Source organism: Corapipo altera, unplaced genomic scaffold (assembly GCF_003945725.1).
Source record: "Corapipo altera isolate COAL_440 unplaced genomic scaffold, ASM394572v1 23b, whole genome shotgun sequence".
Taxonomy (NCBI): Eukaryota; Metazoa; Chordata; class Aves; order Passeriformes; family Pipridae; genus Corapipo; species Corapipo altera.
Window position 1 is genome coordinate 1694387 of NW_020884885.1, and position 27665 is coordinate 1722051.

At 35.4% G+C, this 27665-nt stretch overlaps 1 protein-coding gene across 6 annotated transcripts in view; it reads left to right on the top strand.

The window, feature by feature from the left end:
- RYR3 (ryanodine receptor 3) overlaps positions 1-27665 on the top strand; it is a 207424-nt gene that overhangs the window by 20951 nt on the left and 158808 nt on the right. For all 6 annotated transcript variants that reach the window (XM_027642328.1, XM_027642330.1, XM_027642331.1 and 3 more), the window contains exons 2-3: positions 23201-23320; positions 26736-26843. In XM_027642328.1, the coding sequence (XP_027498129.1) occupies positions 23201-23320; positions 26736-26843 (228 nt within the window). The remainder of the gene's footprint in view (positions 1-23200; positions 23321-26735; positions 26844-27665) is intronic.

A 27665-nucleotide genomic window follows, 5' to 3' on the forward strand; every position in this document is an offset into this window, starting at 1 on the left:
TCCCTTGACCGGCTGGGGATGCTTTACGTGGTGCCCCCCGGGACAGGGTTAACCCTCCTGGCTGTCAGAGCACTGCTGACTCCTGTTCAACTTGCCATTGACCAGGACCCCCAGGTGCCTTTCCATGGCACTGCTTTTCAGCATCTCATTCCCCAATCTGTATGAACACCCAGGGTTGCCCCATCCCAGGTGCAGAATCCAGCACTTTATCTTGTTAAACTTCATAGGCCTGGTGATTGCCCAGCCCTATATGTATACTCTGCTCTTCAATCTTCAATGGGATTTGGGGAAAAAAGTAGACTGTGTTGTGGAGTTTTAATTTAGATTATTCAATAAGTTGATCTGATGCTTTTGAGGCAGAACTTCGATACTCCAACAGTTTTCCTTCATATTTCAGTAGTCTTTTCAGATAGGAAAATATTGCACATAATACTCTGTAAGCATTTTAAACTGTATGAACAAGGAGATATTAGGAAGGAATAGTACTTACCTCTGAAATGAATATGCTGTGTCTCACAAATAGATTAGAAGCTTTCTCAGGCTTAAGATTTCACATAATAAGAAAACAAAGTGTGCTATCTGGCTTGTTGTATAGGTGCTGGAAGTGCTTTCTTTTTTTGAAATACTTCTTAAGACTCCATTATCTGTGTCCTGGAAATGCACAGAGTGAAAAGCTCAGTGATCCAAGCCCTTCAAATTTAATTGGACCCATGGCTTGTCCTATGTATTTAGTGAAATAACTGCTTAAGAATACTTTTGTTTGATCTCATTGTGCTTTGCTACCTGTCAGGTTCTGTTATTTGCTTTTCTCATTTGATTTTATTTCTGAGAAATTGAGATGGAATTTCACCTTTTTCTTCAATTTTCTTTTACTGGAAAAAAATTAGAACCACAGGACTGAGGCAGAAACCTCAATCTGAGGATCTTGGTTAAGAAGGAGAGGTAGGGTAGGAAGTGCCAGTGTGACAAATGACTTGATGAGGAAGGAGGTAGATGTAGGTTTTGAGATTAAAAAAAAAAAAAGGGCGTTGCCATTTTGCAAATTGATCATATTCAACCATTTGTTCTGCTTCCCATGCAGAACTTAAGACAGGTGGAAATAAAGACCTTGGTAAGCAGTAAGGGGCTGTATAATAAGGTAGAAGGAGGCATAGTGACAGAGAAGTAGAGAAAATTGGAACATTTTTTTCATTTTGGCATTTGGGCTGGAGAAGTGAGCATAGAAGAGATGGTAAAAGTCAACATTACCGATCTTCTTTGTCACTGGTGACCATGACACAGGCTGTTTTGTTTTGGATATGTTTGTTTCACATGTAGGTCTTTTGATTGGTGTCTACCTCTTAAACAGATGCTCCCAGACTCTTGTAGACAAGCTGAGACAAGCTTGTGGTAGACAAGTCTAACCTGCTACATTTTGCTGATCCTGACAATCAGTTATCAAACAGTTATCTTCAGCATGTCAAGTGAGTTCTGAATGGAATATATATAATGGCATACCTAAAAGAATAGACTTAGTGTAGGGATAAAGGAAATTTTGTCTTACATTTGGGACTATTTACAAATAAGAAACAGATTAATTCAATTAATGCAGCCCTGTTAGCACTACCCCATACAGAACACAGTTATTTCTTTTCAGTAGAGACTCAGTTTAGCAACAGACAGATCAACATTTTCTCATGCTTAAGAAAAGTGTTTATAGCTCTATTGTATAGTAAATTGGGCATATTTGTTCATATGGTGCACTGGATTTGGCTGGGACATTTGGCAACCATCAAATCACAAAACTAACAGTGATTTAGAGTTTACAGCAGTGATTTAGAGTTTACAGCAGCTTCTTTGATTGCATACTTTAAAACAAGTTTTTTACATTTCTGGTTTCTTTTAAGCTGGGTATAAAATTATCATGCAAGATGTGTCTCCATTGTAAAAGACAATTTTAAAAACAGTAGCTGGGCATTTGGTATGCCCATGCACATCAGAGGTAGCCAGAACTCTCCTTCAACTGAAATAGAAATATTGGGTGTGACGTGGAAAAGGCAGACAGAATACACAAACAGAGAGAAGTGGTTATAAGATTGATATGCTAAATGAAGAGTCAAGGAAATCAATATATGACAAAGACCGAGATGAGAAATGATATAAGTGCATGGACATGAGAGATGTGTAAAACTGAAAAAGAGGAACTGATAGCTGGGCTAGGTAGGTTCAACTTTTTTTAAGTGTTCTTTTAGGATCTTCATGTTGAAGCACAATTGTGAAAAATACATCTAAATTCATTGAGGTTTTGCAGATTCTGTATAGGAATAGGAATTCTGTCAGGTAGGTTGCAGTGAATCTTTTGAGGCACCTTTTGAATTCCCAAAGACCATGAAAAAATTATTGGTATAGGCCTTCAATTGATGTTCTGTGAACTTTGTAGCTAGTGGTGCTACCTTTGGAAAGAGGAAAAAATTGCTGAAGTTAGTAGTGACACAGAAAACTTCCTCTAGAAATAGAAGGATACTTCAGGAGTGTTACTGTTCACGTAAGCATATTTTCCTTTAGTGGACATGGTGGAAAAATACAAGAACAAAAGAGTTGTGTAGGAGCTTCAGATGTCTTTGAGCCCTATACTAATGAGAAGATACAGAAGCAAGATTGTAGAGTTGAAGGTTTTGCTAACTTTGGGTGTAGTAGGGTATAAGTTTCCTATTATTCTCGTCAGTTTTAGTTTGAACTAAAAAGCCTGCTCTGTTAAAAATGGAGGAGAGGATGTGAGACGCTTGAACATGGCAGAGAGCCCTTTTAAGCTATGATGGCGGCATAAAACACTTAACAGTTAACATCATTATTTTCATGCCTGCCTTTCTTAGAGTATATAACTCTTCTCATACCTTAGCATATCCCCTTTTTAGGAGATTAAATTCAGCTGCAGAGAGGTCTGAAATATTTGTCTGTGGAACAGTGTTATTTGAAATAGTTTTTTCTCTCTTGCTATAGTTAAAATCTTATCAACACTCTCATCTGAACATTTAAGAAAAGGATAGTGAGTGGTGTCTTTTTGCAATTGCCTCTTCTGCAGCATAAGAGTATGTAATTTATTTACATTATGTCTAAAAATAATATATTGTCTGACTGCAGTAATAAACTGTAGATGCCCATAAAGTAAAAGGAATGAAATCTGCCTCAGATTTTATAGATAGCAGTATTTGGAAAGTATTTAATAATGATTATCAGATAAAGCTTTAAGTAAAGCCTCTTTTTTTGAGTTCTCCTATGAAACTGCAGAGAAGTAATCATTAAGGATGATATTTGTAATCTTTTTGAATGAAAGTGCAGAAATAGGTTTCTAATATGTTTCATTCACTTACTTGCCAAAAGTGTCTGTATTCTAATTTGGGGTTTTGTGATTTTAACATTCAGCCCTATATACTTGTTATGCATTTATCGTCTGTGTTTATGATTCAATTATTTGGCTCTTATCTCTGTAAAGGAAATGTTATTCCTAGCAATTAACTCAGGCTTATCCTTAGGTTTTTATCATAACAACTACACTCAAGGGATTTCATGCTGCTGAAGTTGACTAAAGACACTATGTAGCCTACTATGGAGGTCTGAAATTTCAGTTTCATTGGTAGATTTTTCTCATTTCAAATCTACCAGCTGACAGCATGATCAGTCAGCATTTAGTTATTTAGTAAATAACTATGTTAGAAGTTATTTAGTGGTTATTTATTCAGTTATTTAGTAAATAATTGAAAGGTAAAAAGACTCCTTGTTATTGTATGCTCACTGAAAACATGCTTAAGCACTATATACTTACTTAAACAACTTAATGAAAGGTGTGTGTAGGGGCTAAACAGCCCTATGCATGCTTGCAATTTTCTTGGAGCATGTAATTATCTTGGTGTAATCATTTAACAAGAACATGTCTTTACATGTTCAACTAATTACTAAGCAGTCAAATAAAGTGGGAAGGTTTTCTCTGCCTGGTCATCCTTCTGTTCTTTATTTCTGCCTAAAAATCTTGTCTGAGGAGAAAGAGATGTTCCAAAAGATCTCCAATATACAACCAGTTTTCACCACGATGCATACAGGTATACATGTAAAATTTAACTAGAATTTACATGAAGAAAAATATGTAAAATTTTACCCTTTTATTGTGACTCTACAACATTTTCTTGCGGATGTTAAAAAAATATTTTGTAAGGCATTTGTAAGAATGGACTATTGACTACAGAGAAGTAAGAATAATGTAAGGATAATAGGGCTTGATGATATTATATCAAATAATTTCTACCTTATTAATATCACTCTAATATCTTCTGTGACTGTAGGCAGAATATGCTTTTGTATGCTCTTACATAATTTTGTATGTCTTTGGGGTTTTTTGGTGCGTTGTGGTTTTTGTTTTGTTTTGGCTGTTTTTTGCATTTTAATACCCATTCATCCAATCATTCTTGAGTCATCATTATAATTCTGGCTGCCAAGAATGACAGAGCTATTGCCACTTGCCAAGTATTTCCAGCCTGTTGCTGGTGATAATGTAAATCTTCTGTAATGTTCTCTGTATTGTAAGTAATAGTAGAATAATCTAATGTAAATCTTGTCAATTTGAATGAACTGTGCTTTTCTCAAGGTACTGTTGACTTTTAGCAACTTTTATCTGACTAACTTTTCAGGTATCACCCAAAACTTTCCCCATTAGAAAGAATTATACAGAGCAGTTCTTTGAAGTGCTTTAGTTAGGTGCAGTAATTGTTTACCTTTTGTTTTCAATGGGGTATGATATAAAACAAATTTTGTAACTTCTAGTGAATTTGATTACTACAGGAGTTGCCCTTTGCATTTGCTCTTGGAGTGACATTGCATATTTCTGACTATAGGCCAGTTGACTCATGGCGGTAAAGTGTATGTCAGGACTGAATCAGTAGAACTGATAACAGAAGGTGGCTGTGCAGATCTTATTTTAAAATACCAACCAAACAAAATCTACAAACAAAACCAAATAAAAAAGAAAAAGTAACAAACAAAACAACCTGAAAAAAAACCCATAAAAAACCACCAAACCGAATCTGATAACCTAATTTTAAAGATCTATGCTTTGGACTTAACCCTACTGAATTTTACAGAAATTAAAGTTCCTCTTTTCAGCTCTATTCTGTGATACAGTTTATAGTTATCTTCAACCTCTTGGCTTCTTTATGGATCTAAGGTGATAATTTTTAGGTGACATTTATATGGAGACAATAAGAAGGCTGTAGCAGAGATGGAATATTTGTTAATCCCGAATAAGCCTTGAAGGAAGCAAGTACCAGATTTTACAGGAGTAGTGCCAGGTACGTTAGTTTGAAGAGTTTTTCTCTGTGCTATGTTGTATATCTGTGCCTTCATTGTTTAAGTCAGTGGCTTGAATTCCTGCTAGCTTGTTTGTGTTTCAGAAATTGCTGTTGTGTTCTTTCTCCATAACTTCTCAACAAATGGATGATTTGTTTGTACTTAATTTTTTGCCATTGGTGTACTCCCATTGAATAAACTCTGTGACATATTTGAAAGTATGCTAGTGTCTACATGAAAAAGAAGGCATAGAAATAGAAAAATATATTATCTGAGTATGTATAGAAACACTGAGGTTATAACAGCTGTGATTTTTGGGGATTTCCCATCCTAGATTTAGTAATATCTCAGTGTTGCAAATGTGAGTGGCTCAGAAATGACAGAATGCTGTGTCACACCAGTTGTTCTAGTAGTTTCCAAGATTTTGGTCCTCTCTGGACTCGTCTATACAAAATTAGTTCTCATCTCTTGTCTGACTTAAGACATGTCTTTTGCCACTGAATTACTTTTCAGTCTCATTTGTTAAGATGATTCTGTTAAAATCTGAAGATTTATTTATCTTTCTATATTTTGGTTTAAAGCCTGTGTTTTTCTTGTGATACTCACTATGAAGAGGTCTAGCATATGCATTCTAAATCTCTGACTATCTCACTGATACTTCTGTTTGAAATATGAGTGGAATTGTTGATGTGACAACTCACTGATCTACTGGTAACAAAAATAAAGTGAGAGGTTTTGCTGGTTATCCACTGCAGGTTTAGAGGAACAGAAGTTCTGTGTGAAGAAAAATGTGGATCTAGATTTAAAAAAAAAAAAAAAAAGTCATGAAATACTTGAAGATTCATATCTCTAGTAATTTTCTTTTCCCAGATGAGCTTTGTAGACATGAACATTTTGAAATCATAGATGTCAGGCAGTAATTTTTGTGGCAGAAACCCACAGTGGGAATATAACAGTTTCCCTGCAAGATAACTTGAAGTGGTGATAGATTTTGTAATTTTGTAATTTTCTTTTTCTTTGTATGTTGAGAAAGAGAGGAATCCAACTTAGCATATGTGCAAGCATTAAATAAACCTTAGTATTCCTGATAAGAAAATCTAATTTAGCTCTCCAGTGGTAACTAAGCTTTTGTGGAAATAAGAATTATTATAATGAATTTTGAAAGTTCAGACACAGTAACTTGTAAACTTGAGGAAGAAAATCTGTAACTCTCTGAAAGAGAAGAGTGTATGCATTTGAAATAGGATATCAAAACAAAAAATGTCTTCTGTTTCATCACTTATAAGTGTTTGCTGCGTTGTATTTGCATTGGCAATCAGTTGAACGAATGGTGTTTATTATGGTGTAGTATTAAAAGCACACTCATGTTCTATCCATCTTGGTCATGCATTTTGATAATATGCAAACCTAACATGTTGTGAAGCCCTTAGCTTTTTCTGTTGTACAAAGTGCTCATCAAGCAGTGTACCTGTTGTTACTGATTTTGAAATTACAAACTTCAAGCATTCTATGTTTTTCCCATGTAATTTCCATCCCCAAGCAGCACTAAAATCATTGCTGAATATTTTTCCTTTTATTCTTAACACAAGGACTAAGTGGAGAAGGGATGAAGTGGGGGGAATTGCTAGATAAACAAAACCACACAGAGATACAAATGTAGTAGACACGGGAACATGGAGACAATGACAAAGACCAAAACTCTTCACCTGTTAACTGATGGCCCATTAAGAACCTACAGGCAGCATTTGCAGAAGACCCATTTGGGCTTTGTAACTGATAAGGCAGGAAATGTGAAGGTTCTGAATATTTGAGGATCCTGTAGGACTCTGCAAAATTTAGGCAAAGCTGATAAGTGAAAGGGGATTGAGGTGCTACTAGGAAATAGATAGGAGGAGACATAAAAAGGGCTTGTTTTGTAAAAATTGTGTCCAGTCGATTTGCTTGCCTGACAGCCCTGTGCCTTGTCACTGAAGTAGATCTTCCTATTAAATACTCACTATTTACCCTGTGTGTGTTTGCTGTAAGGAATGATCCTATCAACTGAGGAAACTAGAAGTTGAATTTGGATCCAGCAACTGGAATCAGACCTCAGATGAAGTGCCCCCTGTGTCTGTGGTGCCAGTAACTGGAGCAAGTAAGAGCATCTTCATCAGTAGCTCTAGAGTCCATAGATCTTAGAAGGATTGACAGCTACTGGGTGGACTGGGTTGAGTGAAATTGAGCCAGCAACTGGAATCAGACTTTGGGTGATGGGACATGTTCTGTACCAGCAACTGGAGCAAGCAAGGGTTTCAGTGTCAACTGCAGGTGTAGGACCATGGATCGCTGATCCTAGGTGCAAGCTACAGGGGTCTGGACCAAGTGAAATGAAGGGTCTTAGAGTGAGCAGCTGGGGTGGGAACTGTGGCTTATAGGGCCTATGTGCTTAAGTACCAGCTGCTGGGGGTGACACTGGAGTTCACATTTTCCCCTAACCTGGAGTATGAGTGCCATGCATGTGTAATTTGCCTTGCAAACTTCAAACTGGACTATCTGGCAAGTATGAGGCCCAAGTGTTAGGCAGAGTACCTGGGCTGACAACTGAGGGAACTGCAAATTTTTGTGTGCTTGTGAGTCTAAAGAATTTCACTAACAAACTTCAATCCTGGTTCTGAAAATGATTTTTTTTTTTTCTGTGGTGGAGATGGTCAAACTGGCGCAGGTGGTCCAGAAAGGCTATGGAGTCTCTGTCTCAGGACAGGTTCAAAACTTGACTGGAAATGGTCTTGAGCACCTCACTGCTGTTGACTCTATTTTGAGCACAGGGGTAGGACTAGACAGTCTCTAAAGGTCACTTCCAACTCAAGATAAAATCATAGAATTGTCAAGGTTGGAAAAGGAAAAGACCTCAAAGATCGTTGAGTTCAACCATTAACTAGCAGCACTGTGTTCACCACTAAACCGTGTTCCCAAGTGCCACATTGAATCCAGGGATGGTGATTCTACCACTTCCCTGGGCAGCATGTTCCAATATCTGACCACTCTTTCAGTGAAGATTTTCCTAAGATCCAATCTAAACCTCCTCTGGTGCAACTTTAGACCATTTCCTCTCATCCTGTCTCTTGTTAGCTGGGAGAAGAGACTGACACTGGGCTACAATCTCCTTTCAGGTAGAGTGATAAGGTCCCTGATGTGCTGCCCCCAGGCTTATCTTAACAAGCTTGATTTTATCCCTTTCCCTCTTCAAATCTTGTTTTAAGGTCTTTCAGTGAGCCCTGCTAACTCCTGTGCAAAGACTCTTTTTCTGCTTTGGGACAGGCATACCCCCTCTGTTGCCAGCAGGCTCGGTGTTGTGTAAACCGATCTGTGATCAGAAAAAAAAAAATACTGCTGGGTTACACTAGGCTTGGAGCCACTTATTCATCTGTGTGATTTTCCTACTCCCACCATTCCCTGAAACTACCGGGATAGCGAACACTACTTTTGCTCCAGATCCCTCAACCAGTTGTCCCAAGGCCCTGAGGTCCCTCTTGATAGTCCCCAGGCTGCTTTTAGTGCTTCATTGCTGCCCACTTGAAAAACCAGTAATGGATAACTGGAGAGTTTCTTGGAAACATCAGTTACCTGGACCCCAAGGAGGCAGCAGACTTCCCTATGGATTGGGTCTTACTGGCATATTTGCCCCTCTGTTTCTCTGAAAATGGAGTCATGGATGACTTTTTTTTTTTTTCATAACTGAGGCAGTCATGATGTGGTGGGTAGACTGACTCACCCTGGACAATTCCTCCAACCTGTGAACCTTTGTCCATGTTGTAGTGTGTCTGACTCTCAGTTCCACAGTCTCATACCTGTTATATCAGGACACCTGGGAACATGAGGTAGGTCGGGAGGGGATTCACCTCTTGCCCTAAGCAGAGACTGGTTCCATTCCCTTCACCTTGTGGGTCCCCTGTGTATTCCTGGAGGCAAGAGGGTAGGCTATCCTTTGCTTCCTGTGATGTGACTGGCTGGTGAACATAACTGGATGTGAATTTGTAAAGTGCAAAGGGTGTAAGTGGTGTAGTTAAATTTTACGAACTTCTCTGCTAAAAACATATCAAGGCTTGGCTCTCTAATTTGCTAGTGAATGTGCTGGCTGACTTTTGGTATGAACAGGTGCTACAGACTTCTTAAGTGAACCTTATAAAGAGATTTGCAAGTAAGCAAGCACTGCTAACATCTGGGACAGAAGCAGTGGGAAATAGAGTGATACTGATTTTTCTACAGAAATCAACTTAGTTGCAAAATTAAGTGCACTTTCCTTTGGCATTATCTATCATTTGGCACTATCTAATTTATGAAAAAAACCTAAAACAAATTAATATGTCTTTATTATTCTTTGTAACATCAATTAGGTAACACTGAGAAGTATTTGTCTTGTTTTATAGGAATCATTCTATTCCCAGTAACTGTACTTGTTCTCAATTATAGATCCAATCTAATGACATCAGTGACTGAACATGTAGTTAGCTCACATATTTCCATTCAGTTTCCTAGAGGATAATGATTGATCTGTCACTTTTTAGAGATGGCTACTGCTTGCAGGTTTGTAGGTATCTCCTACTGGAGTAACAATAACTGTAAGACTTAAATCACTATGCAGGTGAAACTGCCGTGCAGCTGTTTGTTGGTGGTTTGAATTTTTGATTTTGGAGGATATGGTTGATGGGTATGATTCATTATGCTCTTTCAATATCCTGACTCTGCCAGTTCTTGCCTAAATCTCAAACATTTCATTTTCTATAGCCCAGCTTGTGTAATATGCGTAAATGCTTGACATGGAATGGACAGCAGTTGAATGTACTTAAATTTTCAGATTTTACTTCTGTGCTATCTTTTCTACTTTATTCTGTCTTTTTTTAAAATGTATTTCATATGAAGGTTGTTACAGTATCTACTCTGCTTTTCAAATCCTGTTTGAAAGGTTTCTGTTGTATGTTCTCTGCATTTGATGCCTTTTCTGTTTTCATCTGTAACAGATGTGGATGATTACTGAGTATAGTGAGGTTTTTGTTTTAAAGAATTGCCAAAAATATCAGAGAGCTCACTTCTGAAATAATTCAGTTTCAAATATACATGACAGTAATTTATGGTTTTCAGAATTTTTTATTGAAATAAGAATGTAATTAATCTTAGCAGACTCTTATTTGAAAAGTTTTATGCACAGAAAACATGATAGACTAACAGGTATATGCATATACATAGTGGAAATGGAAGCTGTAGCTGGATTTCAAGGGCATTATATTCTCATATTAAGCATCCTTTAAAATAATTTGTAGGCACTAGAACTCTATAAACTATAAAGTTTCTTTTAATTCTGTGGTTTAACATTGGGGAAGTAGTTGTGGTTGATACTGAATAGTGTGTATATAGCCTCTAGGTCCATAGAATGGAATTTACCATTGAAATGTATTGATTTTCTAATAAATTTTAAAAGCTTTGCCCAGATTTTTTTGTCTAGGCAATATATAGTACCATACATATAATATGATATATGATGGGACACCATTCTGACATTCTCTCAATAAGAACATAATTGGAGAAGTTTAATGAATTATTTGAAGAGAAGCATTGCATGTAAAAACTCTTTAATGTTCTCTACATCCCTTAATGTATCTGATAATTGACTGAATACGCCCAAGCATACCTTAATGTATCTTTATATTCAGTAGTATAGAGTAACTATCGGTATTGTAGTTCCTTTAGAATTCTTTCTCTGTTAATTTGTGATCCCTCTGTATGCATGTAAACATTTGAACCTGTTTCATAGTTATTCCATTCTTACCAATTCTGGGACCTCATTTGCTATATGTTCACAGCCATATTTTGGTCTAGTCTATAGAAAGTTTGGGGGAGAATCCTCAGGTTTAACCTAAATCTCTGCTTTCATGATTGAAGACTCTTTAAAACCAGTAATTTTTTTCCCCAAGATATGAAATAGTTACAGTTAAAAGACAGGTATTAAGCAATTCTAGAGCCTGTGGTACCTTGCAGTTCTGCTTCAGACCTGACTTATCTCATAATTGGTGTCATATCATCTTTGGGTCCTTGGCAAAAAAAATCTATTTAGAAGGTAGCATTCCAGCTCACACATCCTTTTTTTTTTTTTTTTTTTTTTTCCTTCACCCCTTTTTTTTTTCTTACTCCTAAAGTCTGGATATGTAGCATGTAAATATTTATCGGTTATTCACAGGCTCACTCTGGTTCTGAGATCTGGTGCAAATTCCTGGGTCTGTATGTGTTTAAATGCTACTGCCCATTTTTCTGTGGTTCTTCTGCCTACACCTGACAAGTATAGAACTTAAATTCAGGTCATCATGACATTGTAAAATCCCCTCTGAGAACACTATTTTTGAAAAATACCTTTGAAAAAGGTTCTTCTATTGTCGTGTAGAAAGCAGCTAGCCTAAAACTTCATATACTGACTGAGCAAATGTCTGCTTTTTAAAATCTTTTTGTAGGACCTTTTCCAGTTTGTTTTGAGTTCCTAAAATTTAAAAGAGAATTTTTTGCTCCAGTGTATGTCCCTCATTTTCAAAGCTAAGTATTCCTTCTACCAACAGTTGAGAACAACGTATAAAATCCTGAATGGTATTGGGTTCTGTAAAAAGATCACTATGACTTTTACCTTAAAGTCAGCTTTTAAATTTTGTAGCAAAAACTGTTAATCTGACAGGGAAATCTTACATTTTAAACAAATTGTGATATTAAATAAATATCTGAAATATTTATAGTTGATAGTTTGGAGAGAACAGTCATATACAGAATATATGATTTAAAGAATATGCTAAATATGGTGCACATCCATTCTCATTTTGAAATAGGTATGATCTAAATGTCTGTTGCTGTTGACATCTTTACTAATGTGGTAGTGGTCATGCACTAAGATTCCAAAAGGCTGACAGCTTCTATTTGGATTCCTTCTTGCTGTCAGGTGTCAAGTTTTTAAAATTGGTTCATCTGTAATTGAGACAAGACACTGGCTATTCCATTAATATTTTTGATCATCTTTCAAACACTAAAAATTTCTAAGTTAAACCTTGCAGGTTGAGTTTATTATGCCAAAATCTCTTACATTTGTGAACTTCAGTTACCAGTTAATTTCTAAAATGAAAATAAATTTATCACTATGGATGTCCTATAGTATATCTTTCTGTTGCTAACTGGTTAACCTGCCAGTATATCGCTTGCACCAGATGTAAAAGAAATGAATAAAACAAACAAAATACATGCAATTATGCGATATGCACATAATGTTTCTTACATTCATTTCTCTCTCCAAAAGGATGCTCCATTAAAATTAACTGTAATACTCTCCTAATATATCTAGTACTTTATTAATTTGGTCATACAATATTATGCCATCGGTCATGAATGTGAGAGTTGCAAAGCATGCCAATACTGACATTGCAATTCATAGAATCATAGAATGGTTTGGGTCAGAAGGGACCTTTAAAGATCATATAGTCTGGCCCCCTGCCACAGGCAGGGACATTTTTCACTAGATCAGATTGCTCAGAGTGCTGTTCCAATGATGTGGCATCCACAACTTCTCTGGACAGCGTGTTCTGGTGTCTTATCACGCTTACTCTAAAAAAGTTCTTTCTTATGTCCCATCTGAAACTACGCTCTTTCAGTTTAAAACTGTTTTCTCTTATTCTGTAACTACAAGCCCTGCTAGCAAGTCTGTCTCCATCTTTATAGTAAGCCCCCTTTAAGTATTGAAATGCTTCATTGAGATCTCCCCAGAGCCTTCTCCAGAATGAACAACGCCCAACTCTCTCAGCTTTTCTTTATAGTAGAGTTGCTCCAACACTCTGACTGTTTCCATGGTCCTCCTTGAGGCCTGCTCTAACAAGTCCATTCAGTAAATAATGATAAGATACTTATGCAGGATACATCTTTCTTGGATAATTCCACTTCTTTGATCAGCATGGGATATATCTTGATGTTTTTAGTCAATCTGCTATGCTGTTAATTAATGGGTATACTTAACATCACTTCTGTTCTTAAAGCAAGACAGGACTTTGCCTGATAGAAAAGGACATATTTGATTTGCCCCTGGTTTGCACCAAGCCGATCTGCACGGGTAGTTCACCTCAGCTCTATTAATAAGGCTTCTTTTACTCCTGTGTTACAGTTTGAAATCAAAGGAGTGATTTTAAAGAATATTTAGTTCTCATCTTTTATGACAGATGATGGATAAATATTTTTGAATATTAGATTTGTTCTTGGTATTTGGTGGGGATGTTCCTTTGTGGTCACTATCTCGTGCTATCTCATTTCCCTGAACAACTGCACAAAGGGAGAGGTGGGGAAAGCTGTGATACAAAGGACAGCTATATAAATATTTCAATGGCAAGTATACAGCCAAGTTACACCGAAAAAAAAGAAGCAAAATGGTTAATACTGAACTACTTAACTTTCTGAAACAACTTTTCATCCAGAAGTTGTTTTGTTTTGTTACGAGGACTGACTGTTTTATTGCTGTATATTTGCTTATCATGCCTTGCTGATGTCTCACTATAAGGTATGGAAGTTTATTCCAGAGTTACGATTAGGCTTTGGTCCAACCACTGTTGAAGGAGTAGACTGACAACGGAAACCCCAACTCTATTTTTAAAATCTTCTGAGAAGTCTCAGATGGTGCTGTGTGAATTTCCATCACAGAACTCTGCTGTCATCATAAGGATCCATTTGCAATGAACTGGTTGTGATTATTGTGAGAAATTTGTATGCTTACTGGGGGAAGAAAGGCCTCGGTATGTTGCTACCAAGCAAATAAAGGCTTTTTTTATAAAAACACATTAAAAACAACCAATAACAAGTATTGGAAGCAAAGCTAAATCTGCTGAGAATCCACCTCCACACCATCACCACCACCAGTGATTTAAAATCTGCTCCGGATATTGCTTTCCTTCGTTTGTTCATGAGTTTTGTGGTGATTTACAACATGGTACATCTGAGAACACCTTTGTTTAAGAAATTAACACATACTGCTTGACAGAAGATTTGTTTATAGACATTTAAAGCAAAGGAAAGCCTATGATATATTCATGTGACCTCTTCCTGATTCAGTTGTGTGACTGTGATGTCTGTATTTTGGGACCAAAATATTTGTGCAGTGTGATTTTTGTGTGGAGGTCCTAAGATGAATTTTATCATATTGCAGCAGACCTGTATAAACTTTTCTAATTACAGAAATAAAAAATATAGCTTGAATCTTTTTTGAACCTTTTTTTCCATAAGCTTAATCTGATACTAAAATTTGCTTTAGTCCTTGGATACATACTTTAGTAAACAATGTTCCTAATATTATTTTATGCATTAAGTAAATTTAGTATTTATTGAAAAATTGGATCTTCAGTATTACAAGTGGAGATCATAGTGTGTAGTGTGAGGAAGAAGTGCTCTCAAGACATACAGAAGACTCATGTCCCTTTGGCAGAATGACAGAATGTAACTGCTGTGAGACAAAATTGGGAGTTCTGTAAACAGGAAATGTCTGCTTTGCTGGCATGTATGAAAGAGAAAAAACAGTACAAATGGTTTCATGACTGGAAAGGTGGGGTTTTGTTTTAAAAAAAGTAATAATTGAATTTATCCTGATATTTTTCTTAGCACTTTACAGTTGTTTTTAAATTTTTCTCATTATTATTATTATTATTCATGATTTATGTATTTTTTGATGAGCAGTTTGGTTTTTTTTTCTCCTGCTGCCAGGCAATATGGCTGAAACTCTTAAACCTGGAAATACTGAACAGAATATGGCAATGTGACTGCCTTTTATGCAGCCTTTAGAGTTGAACAGAAATATAATGTTACCTCTGAAAGCATATAATCTTATGTTTGGACATATAAGTATGTCCAAACATAACATTAAAAAATATTAATCTTAATACTTTTAAAATGTTCACACAGCTTCAATATGGATCCTATGTATCTCATGTTGCCTCCTTGTTCTGTTTGTTTTAAGGAAGTATAGGATTAAAGTTCATATTACTTGAATTAACTTAAAAAGAGAGACTTGAGTTGTCAAGGAACTTGATGACTTGTCATCGTTTTGATCCGAAGAAGAAAAGAGAATAGAAGAACACACAAAAGAATCCATCCTGGAAGACACAATACGCTTTCCTTCCCTATGTACATTTTTAGAATATGTTCAAAGAGGAGATTCCGATGTTCTCCTCCATTTCCAAGTTCACTGACTAAGGGTAATGGTTCCTGCTCCTTTACATAATTGTTTCTGTAATGTACATTTCCCTATGTGCTTGGTAAGGGAAAACTTCTTCTAATAACTAGTCAGTATTCAGTGAATCTCAGGATCCCAGAGACATCTGTAGTCATTTTTGGAGGCTGCTGATCAATGTGGAATCATCAGTAAAGACATACTATACCTCACCACTAGGTTGCATTTGTAGTAACTACAGGTAAGTGCATAAGCTTAGTAGGTTATTTTGTGTGGTAATTTTTTGTTTGTTTGTTTCTGTGTTTATGTTTTGGGTTTGAGTCTTTTCTGAGTTTTGAAAACAATTTTGAGGTTTTACTTGGTTTCCTGTTTCTTTTTTTTTGACATGACTAGTCCAAAAAAAAAAAAGAATTGTTTTTTAACTTGACAAAGAGTGGGCAAAATGGAAAATCCATGTCATACACTAGCTTTGTAACTATAATAAAATTTTTTTTCAAGCAAGCAATCTATTCTCTTTCAACAAAAACAAAATCCAAAATATCCAAAACTTCAATTAATCAAATCTATACTGCATACTATATGCGAGTATTAGTCATAGTGTTACAGTGAACAATTATTTAGTTTATTAAGAATGGAATTGCCCTTAGCACAATAAATAAAGAAATCAATAGGTAGATAAATACAGCAGGGCTTTTGGAAATTTCCCCCAAGGAATTTTTTTTGAGAGTTATACCTTAGTGATTTGACAGAGGAAAAGTGACATGGCCATGCAGTAAGGTCTCTCATGTGGTTACATGGTTTGCTCTGAATCTGACTTCTGCATGGACATGTGATACACAATTACCAAACTGTTGTTATTAATTAAAGGAAAATTACACTGTTTTTTGCAGTACAGGAACCTAAACAAATGGAATTGTTCTAGCTAGATGGCAAATGAATACATTAAGTACTTTTTCTTAGCCTCAAAGCTAAAACAACCCAAGTAAAATTTAATCAAAGAAGCTTTTCATTTTTATGAACTAATTAATTAGGCAGTCTAAATAGTTAACTAGTTAAATAGTTACCAAGGCAACTGTGTTGCCTTGGTAAATAATAAATTCAGCATTCAGAATTTTTCCACATCCTTCTTCTGAAGTAGAAAAGCAGTAGCAGAAATAAAAAAAGCAATACCAGAACTCTTTTCTGGTATCAGTTTTATGAAAATTAATTTTTCACAATGTACAAGAGAGAAAAGATTTAAATCTTGAGTTACAAAGTGTTGCAGTAATAATAAATAAAGTAATAAATCCCAATAATGAGTTTAAAGGTTTGAAAAGTTTTGTTCTTTTCAAATTTGGAAGTAGTGGAATCCTTTCAAGTAGCATTGTATGAAGCTTCTGTTTGAGAATTAGTGGAATAATTGACTATATCCATTAAGAAGTTAGAAACTAGGTAAATTATGGACTTTTTTAAAATGGATCATTTATGCAACAGAAATGCATAGTTAACTCACTTTAATTTTATACTAGTATTTGGGAAGTCTTGGTGTACTTCATCAGCTTCCTCACTTCAGCCACCCTTCTTCATTTTAATTCTTTAATGTAGCATACCAAGGAATGTTATGTGAGAAGAGTTTCACATATACTGTTAGCCTTATACCAGAAGGTGTGAAATTTGACTGCAGCAAAGTGATTTATCACTCTACCAAAAAAAAAATTAAATACTGGCAGATCAAGTGAAAAAGTACTTTGACTACTCAGTTCTATCTTTTCACTATCCTCTGGTGATTTAGAGTTGCTTCCCACGAGACACTGTTTAGAAGTTCAAAGGCCGAACCAACAGGTTTTATTAAAGCTGTAGTAATCACCCATGATGCAGGTGAATATTGACTGTGTCTGCTAAGCTATATGACCTTCCTTTTTTGTAAAAACTGGCTAGGATACATCAGGATTTTTTTGAGAATAAGACTTTAATGCTTTATATAATTTTAATGGACAAAACTAATAGAATTTAAAACCAATTGTTTCCTATATTTAAGTGAATTTGTAACGTGCTTTCTGAAAGAAAAAAATCTGACTCCTCACTTGATTTTTAGCATTTGTTATTCTACTGATTAAAGAGTTCTACATAATTTACATTACTAAATGTTTAGGAATACACTCAGTGCAGGTAGCTGGGTGTGCAGCTGCAGTGGAGCTGCAGGTTGAGCTCTGGGGGGGCAGGAGCCTAAACCTGAGGCAAGAGCCTGTGACCTGCCAACCTTCGCATGACAAAGGGCACAGGGATCCGTGGCCCAGCCATGGACCACACTCAGACACAGCAGGAGCCGAGACCCCCAGACTTCCCCACACTTGGACTGTGAGCCCAGGGGTTCCTTTGTTCGGGATCCCCCATTGGAGGCACAGGCTCTAGCTGTCAGTCTTGTTATTTAGTTATTGCACCATGATTAAATTATATTAAATTATTCTGAGGATCTGGACATCTGAGACTCTGCCATGGGAAACCTGGGGTGGAACCAGTCTGCCTGTGTGAGTGTGGGGTGTGTGGAGGGGGTCAAGCAGGGCAAACGTTGGTTCTCTGGAGCTCCCTGGATCTGGCTGCTGCAAAGGGGCTTCAGTCCCAGCACAGGTAGTGAGAGTGTAACTGCCAGAGTAGCACCTGGATGGTTGGACAGGAAAGTTTCATTAACATAAAGATGAGAATAGAATTAGACTCAGTTTATGTTTTCCCAACATTTTAGGGTCGTACTAAACCTGGTTGGAATAAAATACATATTTTTTTTTTTTTAAAATCACTGTCATACCTTGTTATATAGCCCTCTGGTATAGGTGAAAAGTGCTGGGCAAAAATTATATATTTTTCCCTATAGATCTTGAAATCTGTTATCAGAAACAGATTTGCAAAAGTGCAAGTAAAAAATATGTGCACCTTGGGAGCATCAGAATTCAGTTACCAGCAAATGTTTTGACGTGGAATATCTCTATGAACTGCCAGAGTTTTAAAATGTATATTGGGTTTATTTTAATTGTGTTGTTGCCTTTCATTCCCTTGTTTAAATGAACATTTGTTTGGTTTATTTTCCCAGTCTTTGTCATGTTTTTTATTTTAAAGAAAAGTCACTGTCAGACTAAAGCTAGCTTTTGCTGGGAGAACTACCCTGTGATTAACAAACAATAAAGAATGAAAAAAAGAGTTTTATAATCAAGATATTAAAATATTAGTGTGCACAAAGTTTAAAAGTCAAAACTTTAATTCTGTATGCACATTTTATAATACAGTATATAAAACCAGTTTTCTTGTTCTCTGGAACATCACAGTATAAAATTAGTGTGATTACTGTTTCATTATCATCCTGACAGATGGCACATTTGGTAGAGAAGCTAATTATGAGATGTGGAAATTTTTTTGAGATTATTTATTGTAATTTCACTTATAAAGCAATTGTCAAATATTGGGGGATAGAGAACATGAGTACCTACGAGGAAGTAGAGTAGTTAGTGTCTTGTTTCTTGTGTGCTCATGTATTGTGGGGGAAAAAAAAGTATAAATAAAACATAATCCGAATAAGATATGGAGAAGACTGCATAATAACATATATTTCCTATTCTAGTGCCTTCGGGTTGTTCATTGCTTCTCATGAGATAAGATGAAAGCATATATATCTAGAAAATGGAGGGCAACATTACCTTTTTGAATCATGATCAACCCAGCTGATGGTCCATTGCAGATTATAAATAATTTTCTAGCATTCAGTAACTATGAAAGATTACTTAACAATTACAGAATCTTGAAAAACAAGGTCTTTAGGAGACCTCAGGGTGCATATACTTCCTTACCTAAGGAAAGACTGACTATAGCCATGAAACAACATACTCAGAGATGCCATCATAAACTGTTTTTAAAGACCTGTGGTGTCTTTAAAATCTACCCAATTTTAGTGCCTTGCTATCCTTATTGTTAGGAAAGGAGAAGGAAATATTTTTCAAATACCCAGCTTCAGTCTTGCTGCAGTTCAAGATTTATGTTCCTACTTCTGTCTGTCACATATGGGAAACATATTATTCCCTTCTATTTGGGGCAAACTTTTATATATGTTTATAAACTGTTTATCACAGACCTAATTAGTTAATAGGTTTTATTTATTTATTTATTTATTTGGCTGAATATTAGAGTTAATGAGGTTGCAAGTCATCTCTGGAGCAGGTTGCTTCTTGTATTGTTCAGCTGAGTTTTGAGGTGTCCAAAGATGGATACTATTCAGTTTGTTTGACCATGTTCACTAGGGAAGGGGAAGAGAGAGAGGAGCTGGGAAAAGGAATAAGTAGGTAGTGCAGTCATGGTAGGAAATTATTTTGAGTAGCAAGGATATGATCAAGCTGTGAACCATCCTAGAAGGACTTTCAGAAATTAGGTAACAGTTGAAATTCATGTTAATGTGAATTTATAAGCAGGAGGAAAAAATTAGCAATCTAGCTTCATGCTTAAAATAATTGGCTCAGAACTGAGAAATAAGATCCTGGTATTACAATAGTTCAATGAAAAAATCAGCTGAATGCTCATTAATGGCCAAAAAAGGCAATCAAATATTAGAAATTGCAAAGAGCATAATAAAGAACAGAAGAGAGAATGTCTTTTTGCTATTGCATAAACATGTAATTTTTTCCATACTTTGAATAGTATGTGGAATTATGCTTACCTGATTTTAAAAAGAAACCATTACAACTGGAAAATATTGAGAAAAAAATCAGATGAGGATCAGCTTAACAATCAAATGAGGAACCACTTATTTGGAAGCTTGGACTTTTCAGGTTGGAAAAATGTTTGGCGTAGAATCATAGAATTATATAATCAGCTGGGTTGGAAAGGACCTCTGAGATCATCAAGTCCAACTTGATCCACCACTGTGGTTACTTGACCATGGCACTAAGTGCCACATCCAGCCTCAGATGATGAGAATGGACTGCAGTTTGACTGACTGTTGTGATGCAGGAGCTTGGTAATATGAAATGGAACTCGTAGGAACCAGGCTGAGAACAAACACAAGAATTTGATTTTCCTGTAGCTGAGCTGTATCACTGCAGATTGAAGAAGGTTACAAAGCACAATTTCACGTGAATTCAAGAGAAGGCTGGAGGTTGGGCAGAAAGAGGATGGAAGGAAGGTATATTCCCTTCATGTTTAAAAGCTATGTCTGGATCTAGAAATTTCTTGACCTGAAAATAATGGTGCTCATCCACCTTGAATCCTGGATAATTGAGATAAAATCATAGGCAACATAAGAAGTCCATTTCTGTACTCTAAGTCAAGATCTTTGCAAAACTAAGTTGCCAAACTCTAGTAAATGTAAAATTCTAGCAAGGATTTGTGTGTTCATCTATTGCAATGCCCTCCTCCCCACCACTTCAAATGCTTGTAATGGGGTCAGATTTAGGAGAGATTTTTTTCCCCTTAGGTGGAAGAGAATCCAGTTCCATATCCTAGGGCAACATTGTTCAAGCTCCAGCTTGCAAGTAGAAATACTCTTCTATTTCTTAACTGAAAGACTGTAAGATTGTTTTTGAAATGGGCCACAACTATGTTTCCTGTACTTGTTTTAAGAAATAACTGAAAATATTTTGTGACGTTAGCAGTGCACTGAAGCTGTGCCTTTTGGACAAAGTTCTGCAAAAAATAGAACTCTGTGGAGTGAGACCAGTCATTTCAGTGAGACCATTCCACTTGTGAAACTAGGTGTTAGGCGCCAACAAATTTACCAAATCCATCTTTGTTAGAGCATTGTCAACTCTGCCTGTAGTTCCTTATTTTGTTGAGAAAAATGCAGCCAGTGTAGATGGCAATTTCTGGTGAACTTTACTTTTTTTCTGAGATTATTCCAGAAAACTTGAAAGAAATTCAGTCCTGTAGAGAATCAGTTTGTAGCTAATGTTCAAAGACTGATTAAGATATATTTTTTGTTTACATCCTGTGCTTTGTGATAGAGTAAGATATGTAAGTAGGATGTTGTCTATCAAAGTGTGAAGGCATAAACAGAGGGATGTAATAATGGGTGCTTAATTGTATTGTTAATATTTTGCAACTTATTACTCTGAAGATTAAAAAGCAGAAATGTTTTTTACTAATGAATGTGAAAGCTGAAAATTTCAAAGAGCATTTTAGAGAAATGGAAGTAGAAGCAGCAGGGGAAAAGAAAATTAATTTTCTAAGCATTAATTATCTAATTCTGTCTACCTCCTACTTGACTAAACATCTTAGAATTGTTTGCAAACATTTCTTGGATTCCTATTCTGTACTGTTAAAAATGCTATTGATTGTTATATAAAGCTAGGTGAGAAAAACTATAACTGTTGATTAATCTTAATTATAATAATTGTTCATTTTAGTAGTAGTAAGTAGGCAGTGAACGGTCACCAAAAAGAACACACTTGCAAAATCACACAAATGAGAAACATGCTTTGGAATTGCCTTTTAAAGGGTGTGTCACTTAGTTCCTTTGGTGAAAATGGCTTTGTCACTCCCAGCTTTTATTTCAAGTGCCCAAGCTGTGCTACTGTCATAGTATTGCAGTTTCATAAGGGGACTGCAAATAGCAGTGCTGCTTTTAGAACATAATTATTCAAGTGATCTCAGAGTTCAGTACAGGCGGCTCTTGTGTATCTGCTTTGATAATAATAATTGACACCAGTATAACACTGTAGCTGGAGGGGGCACAGACATATCATATCACTTTTGTTTACCAGCTTCCACCCCCTGAAAAACTTCTAAAGGTAGTGTCTTTTGGTGAACAGTTACATGCCTGCATAAAAATAAGTGTCCTACGTGCTAGTCTCAGAGTGGTCTTTTTCGTAGTTAGTGGACAAGTTTTGGAAAATATTTTTTTTTAAATTCTGTATATACCTCTGACACAGTCAAACACTGGAAATAATCTGTTTTGGCTTGCTTATATCAGATTTAGTGTCACACACTAAGAAGTGAAAAAGGACTTGGCACTTTATAACTACTTGTGTGTTTGGCATTGTACCATGCAACGATTTGTAAAGGGCCTTTTAGAATAATCAGGACAACTAAGCAATAGGGTTGTTTCACGCCACTTATTCTTGGAATATATCTTTTGAGGACCACATTCTTATGACTTATTTGAACTGCCACTTGAAAAATGCCTCTTAGATCTTTGGTTGTAGTCAGAGGTTTCTGAGTACTTTTTTACACAAGACTTTAACAGGGGAATTGTGTTGATAGCTTAAATGTGTTGATGTGCTAAAATAATAGTTTGTTTATATTTAGTTTATATTTGGTTTTATTTAGTTTCTGGTTTTGTTCTGTTTAGTTTCTGTTAGTTTTTGCAAAATCACGGGAAAAGTTTTTTTTACTGTAAGCATTAAACATATTTTGCTCAGTAAAACTGAGTAACAGTATACTTACAGTTTGTTTTATGCATATAAAGCAACAGAAGAACACAATACTTGAAAAAGCCTTGGAGACAGTATGTGTAGCTTTGTCATTTTCATATGCTCTTATATATATATCTATATAGAAACATCTGCTTACATATACATCAAAAGAATCTCTGTATATGCACATGATATCAGTTATAGGACTATAACTTTTGATGGATTCCATGTTACAGAATTTGGTAGCTTTATAGTCTGTGTGTAACTTCCAAATATTTACTTTTTTTCCTTGTACTTTGTATTCTGACAGGATGATGAAGTAGTACTTCAGTGTGTTGCCAGTATTCACAAAGAACAAAGGAAGTTTTGCTTGGCAGCTGAGGGACTTGGGAATCGCCTGTGCTTTTTGGAACCAACATCAGAAGCTAAAGTAAGAAGCTGATACTCTCAACTGGTGTAACTGATAAGTGAATGTTAACCTACTTATCCACAAACATGTTTAATTATGGTTTCTTGAGTGTGGTGCTAGACGCACCTTACGTATGCTTTTCTTTCTGTGACTTCAACATGAGATTTCTTAGAGATTCCAAATATACTTTGTGGCACACCTGTGAACAGTCAAAAGCTGCCATTCTTTAACTACCTAAGAGAAGAATATTAAGAATAAATCAAACAGAAAAGGACCTCCTCCTTCTCTTTTGTTCTCTCTGCAACTTTTTCTTTTTCTTGAATTGTCTTAATTTCTTTTCTCTTCTTTCTAATAATTTATTTTTCCTTCTGGATATTTAGTGGAGGTTTTTGTATCTTTTTTTTCTGGAAATGCTGCTATGTGGTCTTACTTTTAGTCTGGATGTTATGACCATGTTATACCCACAGTATTTATTTATGCAGTATGAGAATTTCTTGTTCACCTCTAAGGTGAAAAATTATGCAGCTTCTAAATTTACTTTTTTTTGCATTCCAAGAATTCAGGCAGATAATTTCTCTCTCATGTACTTTACAAATCACCAGTAATCTTTGTGTATGCTTGAGTAAAACCAGTTATTTTTCACATATGTATGTTCAATTATTGTCCTAAAATCTTCAACACTGATTGGGAACATTTTATTAATTGATAACTCTGTCTCTTACTGGTGATGACTACCTCAGTCTGTAAGACAACATGTTGCTTATCCTATTATAAGAAAAGGAGGAATGGTATGCCTTACTGTAGGGCGCCATAGATCTGCTTTATTTCTTGTGTTTTAGTAGCAGATAATACTACAGAAGCTTCTGAAGTTTGTTTAAAAATAAGAGATTCAGAAAACTTGTATGTAACTGCTTTAAAAAAAAGCTTAACAAGGAGCTTTCTGAACTGCTGGTCTTGACTGAGAACAGGAAGAATTTTGGGAAAAGGCATGTTTCTGTTTGAAAAATAAGAAGTGTTGAAGGTTTACGTGGATGATTAGAGATTATGATACTTATCAGCACCCTTAGCAGTGATACTTTCATTTACATTTGGACAAAATTTTGTTTAAGAAATAAGAAGAAAAAAGCAAAATGGTACACATCTAGTGGACAAAAAAATCGTTATTTAATAGATGTGTTCCAAAAAAGGTCCTACAGTGTTCTGTTCTTACTGCTAAGCTGTTGGATATTTTTGTCAATTAAGACAGTGTTTAAATTGACATATGCAATTTTTCAAGATGATAAAAACTTAGGAGAACTGGGAATTGATGATGCCACACAGAGAAAGATCTACAGTCTTGTATATTAATAGAAACTACAGGTACATTTTGTGCTGCCAAAGTCTAATAACTGAGTGTGTAAATATGCTTACAAAATGGGAAACTATTCTCATCCCCTTTACAGATGTTAGACAGTTGTAAGTTTCCTGTGTTGATGTGCTGAAGGGATCTAACATTTTTTTTAGGAGTATATTAAAAAAAACTTGGTAAGAGAAGGGAATTTATATTTCTCTGGCTTTTTACACTGCAGACCAGAAGCTGTGGGGAAACATTTGGTTAGTGAGCATATCACTTGCAAGAATTTAATGTTATAATAGTACCTGAAGGAATCTAGAAGACTAAATTCAGAGTGTTATGAGTGTTATGATATATTGAGTGTTATGAGTGTGTTGATAGAAAAATGTTAGCTACATGATAGACCTGTTTGAGCATAATCTCAGAAATAAGCATTTTCTTCTAAAAAGAGCAGCTGCGAGGGTGGAACTGTCAATTGTTTCTTCAGATTTGCTTGGAAAAATTGTGTAGGTTTCCTACATAACATTTGTCTGTTTGTTTATCTTCCTGTATGTCTGGACAAGACTTCACAGAGGTGTTATGGAAAAATTACCAAAAATTCTCATTGACTTTGAAGAATTATTTATTCCAAATTCCTGCTTTCTTTTCTGATATATCTTATTTTATATCTTAATCTGCACTGAAAATTCACTTACAGTAAATTTGCTCAGCGTATCATTAAATGCCTGTAAAATAAAATACTTCATTCTCCACCTGATTTTTTTCCTTTATTATTGATTCTTGAAAATTATTTTGTCTTACTTCTGTATGCTAATTCCAGCTTTCTGTAGCCAGAAGTATTCATGCAGTATTTATGTCTATTCCTGCTTTAAAGTGGATTTTTTAAAACCTTGACTTAGTTAGTACCTGAACAGATTTTGTTTTCTCATTTTAGCATAAAGATTCCTGACATGAATGTTTTCACATCTTATAACTGTAGCTCTGTCCTCTAAGTATTCTTTTTTCTCTGAACATCCCCTATTAACACTTTTCTTTTTTTTGGGAGGATTACTATAAAACCTTGCTCAAAGTGGGGGAAAAAAGCATAGATTAGCAGATGATCAAGGTTTTATTAAACCATTTCTAAGTGTGTAATTATTAAGAATGTAAAATTGTCTGCCACAGAGGGTTTGTTGAATATCAAACTTACGAAACAGTATCTATTGCAAAAAGAACAGAAAATTAATGAACCTTGACAAACTCAATAGTTAATTGCTTTTTTTAAAGGAGGCAATCTAGATTAATTAAGGAGGTCAGTTGCTACTTGGGTCATGTACCATCCACATAAATTACCTCTCACTATATTTCTCAGGTCAATGGATTTTTAAAAAAGAATTTGTTGCCATTCAACCACAGAAATGTAGTATGTGACAGCATGTATGTGTTAGTTTATTGTGCAACGCAGCAAGTTTTAAAGAGGGATTAGTTTGGATCTGTCTTCTTTGTACTTTTCTGCCAAATATTTATATACCCTTGCTCCTTTTTTTCTTGTCCACCTCTTTCCTTGGACATATCAGTGCCAAGAAATGGAAAAAAAATATAGTCTGCCATTTATGAAGTGATTGTAATTTTCATTTTCAAACCCACATGACATATAGATTCAACAATTGAGATCTCCTAAAATAGTCCATATTATTATGTCATAAGATTCTGAATCTTAGCCATCTTATTACTACTAGAAATATGTTCTATCAACCTTATATATCAAATAAGATCATATACCGTCTCTTCTGTTTTGTCAGTAGCCTTAGAGAACAAATACAATGTTCAGGGTGTAATTTTGAAAGACAGGAAAGCAATAATATGTAGAGAAAGAGTTTTTGTTTATGAACCTGAAGATGTTTTACTTTACTGTGAAGAATACTGCTCAAGGAAAAGTTGAATTGCTGTGTTGTCAAGTTTTGAAGATTTGTATTGTTTTCATACAGGGAAATAGCATGTATCTCAAAACCAAATGAGTAAACATTAAGTATGGATTTAAAAATTAAAATACACATGTGTTCAAACACACTTCTCATCCTGTTTCACCTGCTGATCTATTCTTGCACTGTTTTATTTTTACAGTATGTCCCTCCGGACCTTTGCATCTGTAATTTTGTCCTTGAACAGTCCCTATCTGTCAGAGCCCTTCAAGAAATGCTGGCCAGCACAGGAGATAATGCTAGTGAAGGTGTAAGTAAATTGATCTCAAAGAACATTAAGTTTCTGAATATGGATATTTCTCATTTCTTTCCTTGTCCAGGATTTTCTAGAAGAGGCTCCTCACGTCATAGCAGTTTTCTTGGTATATTATTGCTCCCCATTAATCATATTGATTTCTCTTTAGCATTGAAGAGCTGGTGCATCTGTCTTTTGAAATATTTACAATCCACAAAACCTGATACATCAACAATTTGATTGCTTTGACCCTAACTCTCCAATTTTGGCTGAATAAAATTGAATAAAAATTTTATTTTCATACAAACAAAGCATGAAAAAACTCTATGGCTTTACTTATTTTATGAGACTAAATGACAACTCATTATTATGTGAATCATATTCAGAGCTAGATAGACTGTCAGTTTTCATTATTATTTTATGTAGAACCAGAAAACTCATATTTTCTTTGAGTTGTAATTTTTCTTTTATTGTAGTTACACACATATTAAGTAAATAGGATGAATGCCTGAGAAAGAAATGAAACATAAAAATACAAGTATTACCTAAAGAAATTTTCTTAAAGATAACATTTCACTATAATATTTTTTTGGTCAAAAAAAATTTATGCGGAATTTGTTTCATGATAAAAGATTTCTTTTTATTTCTGTTCATTTTTCTCGAGTTTGTTACGGTGCATGTAGTTTTAGGATTTTCTTCCTTTCTTAGTACAATCCTAGAAATTAAAATAGAATAACATCTGGGAGGAGAACAATGATATGATGTAATTAAAAATTAAATCCAGGCCAGGGTGAGGGGCGGTGTCTTGACTGTTCCTGCCAATCTGAGCTGGGTGAG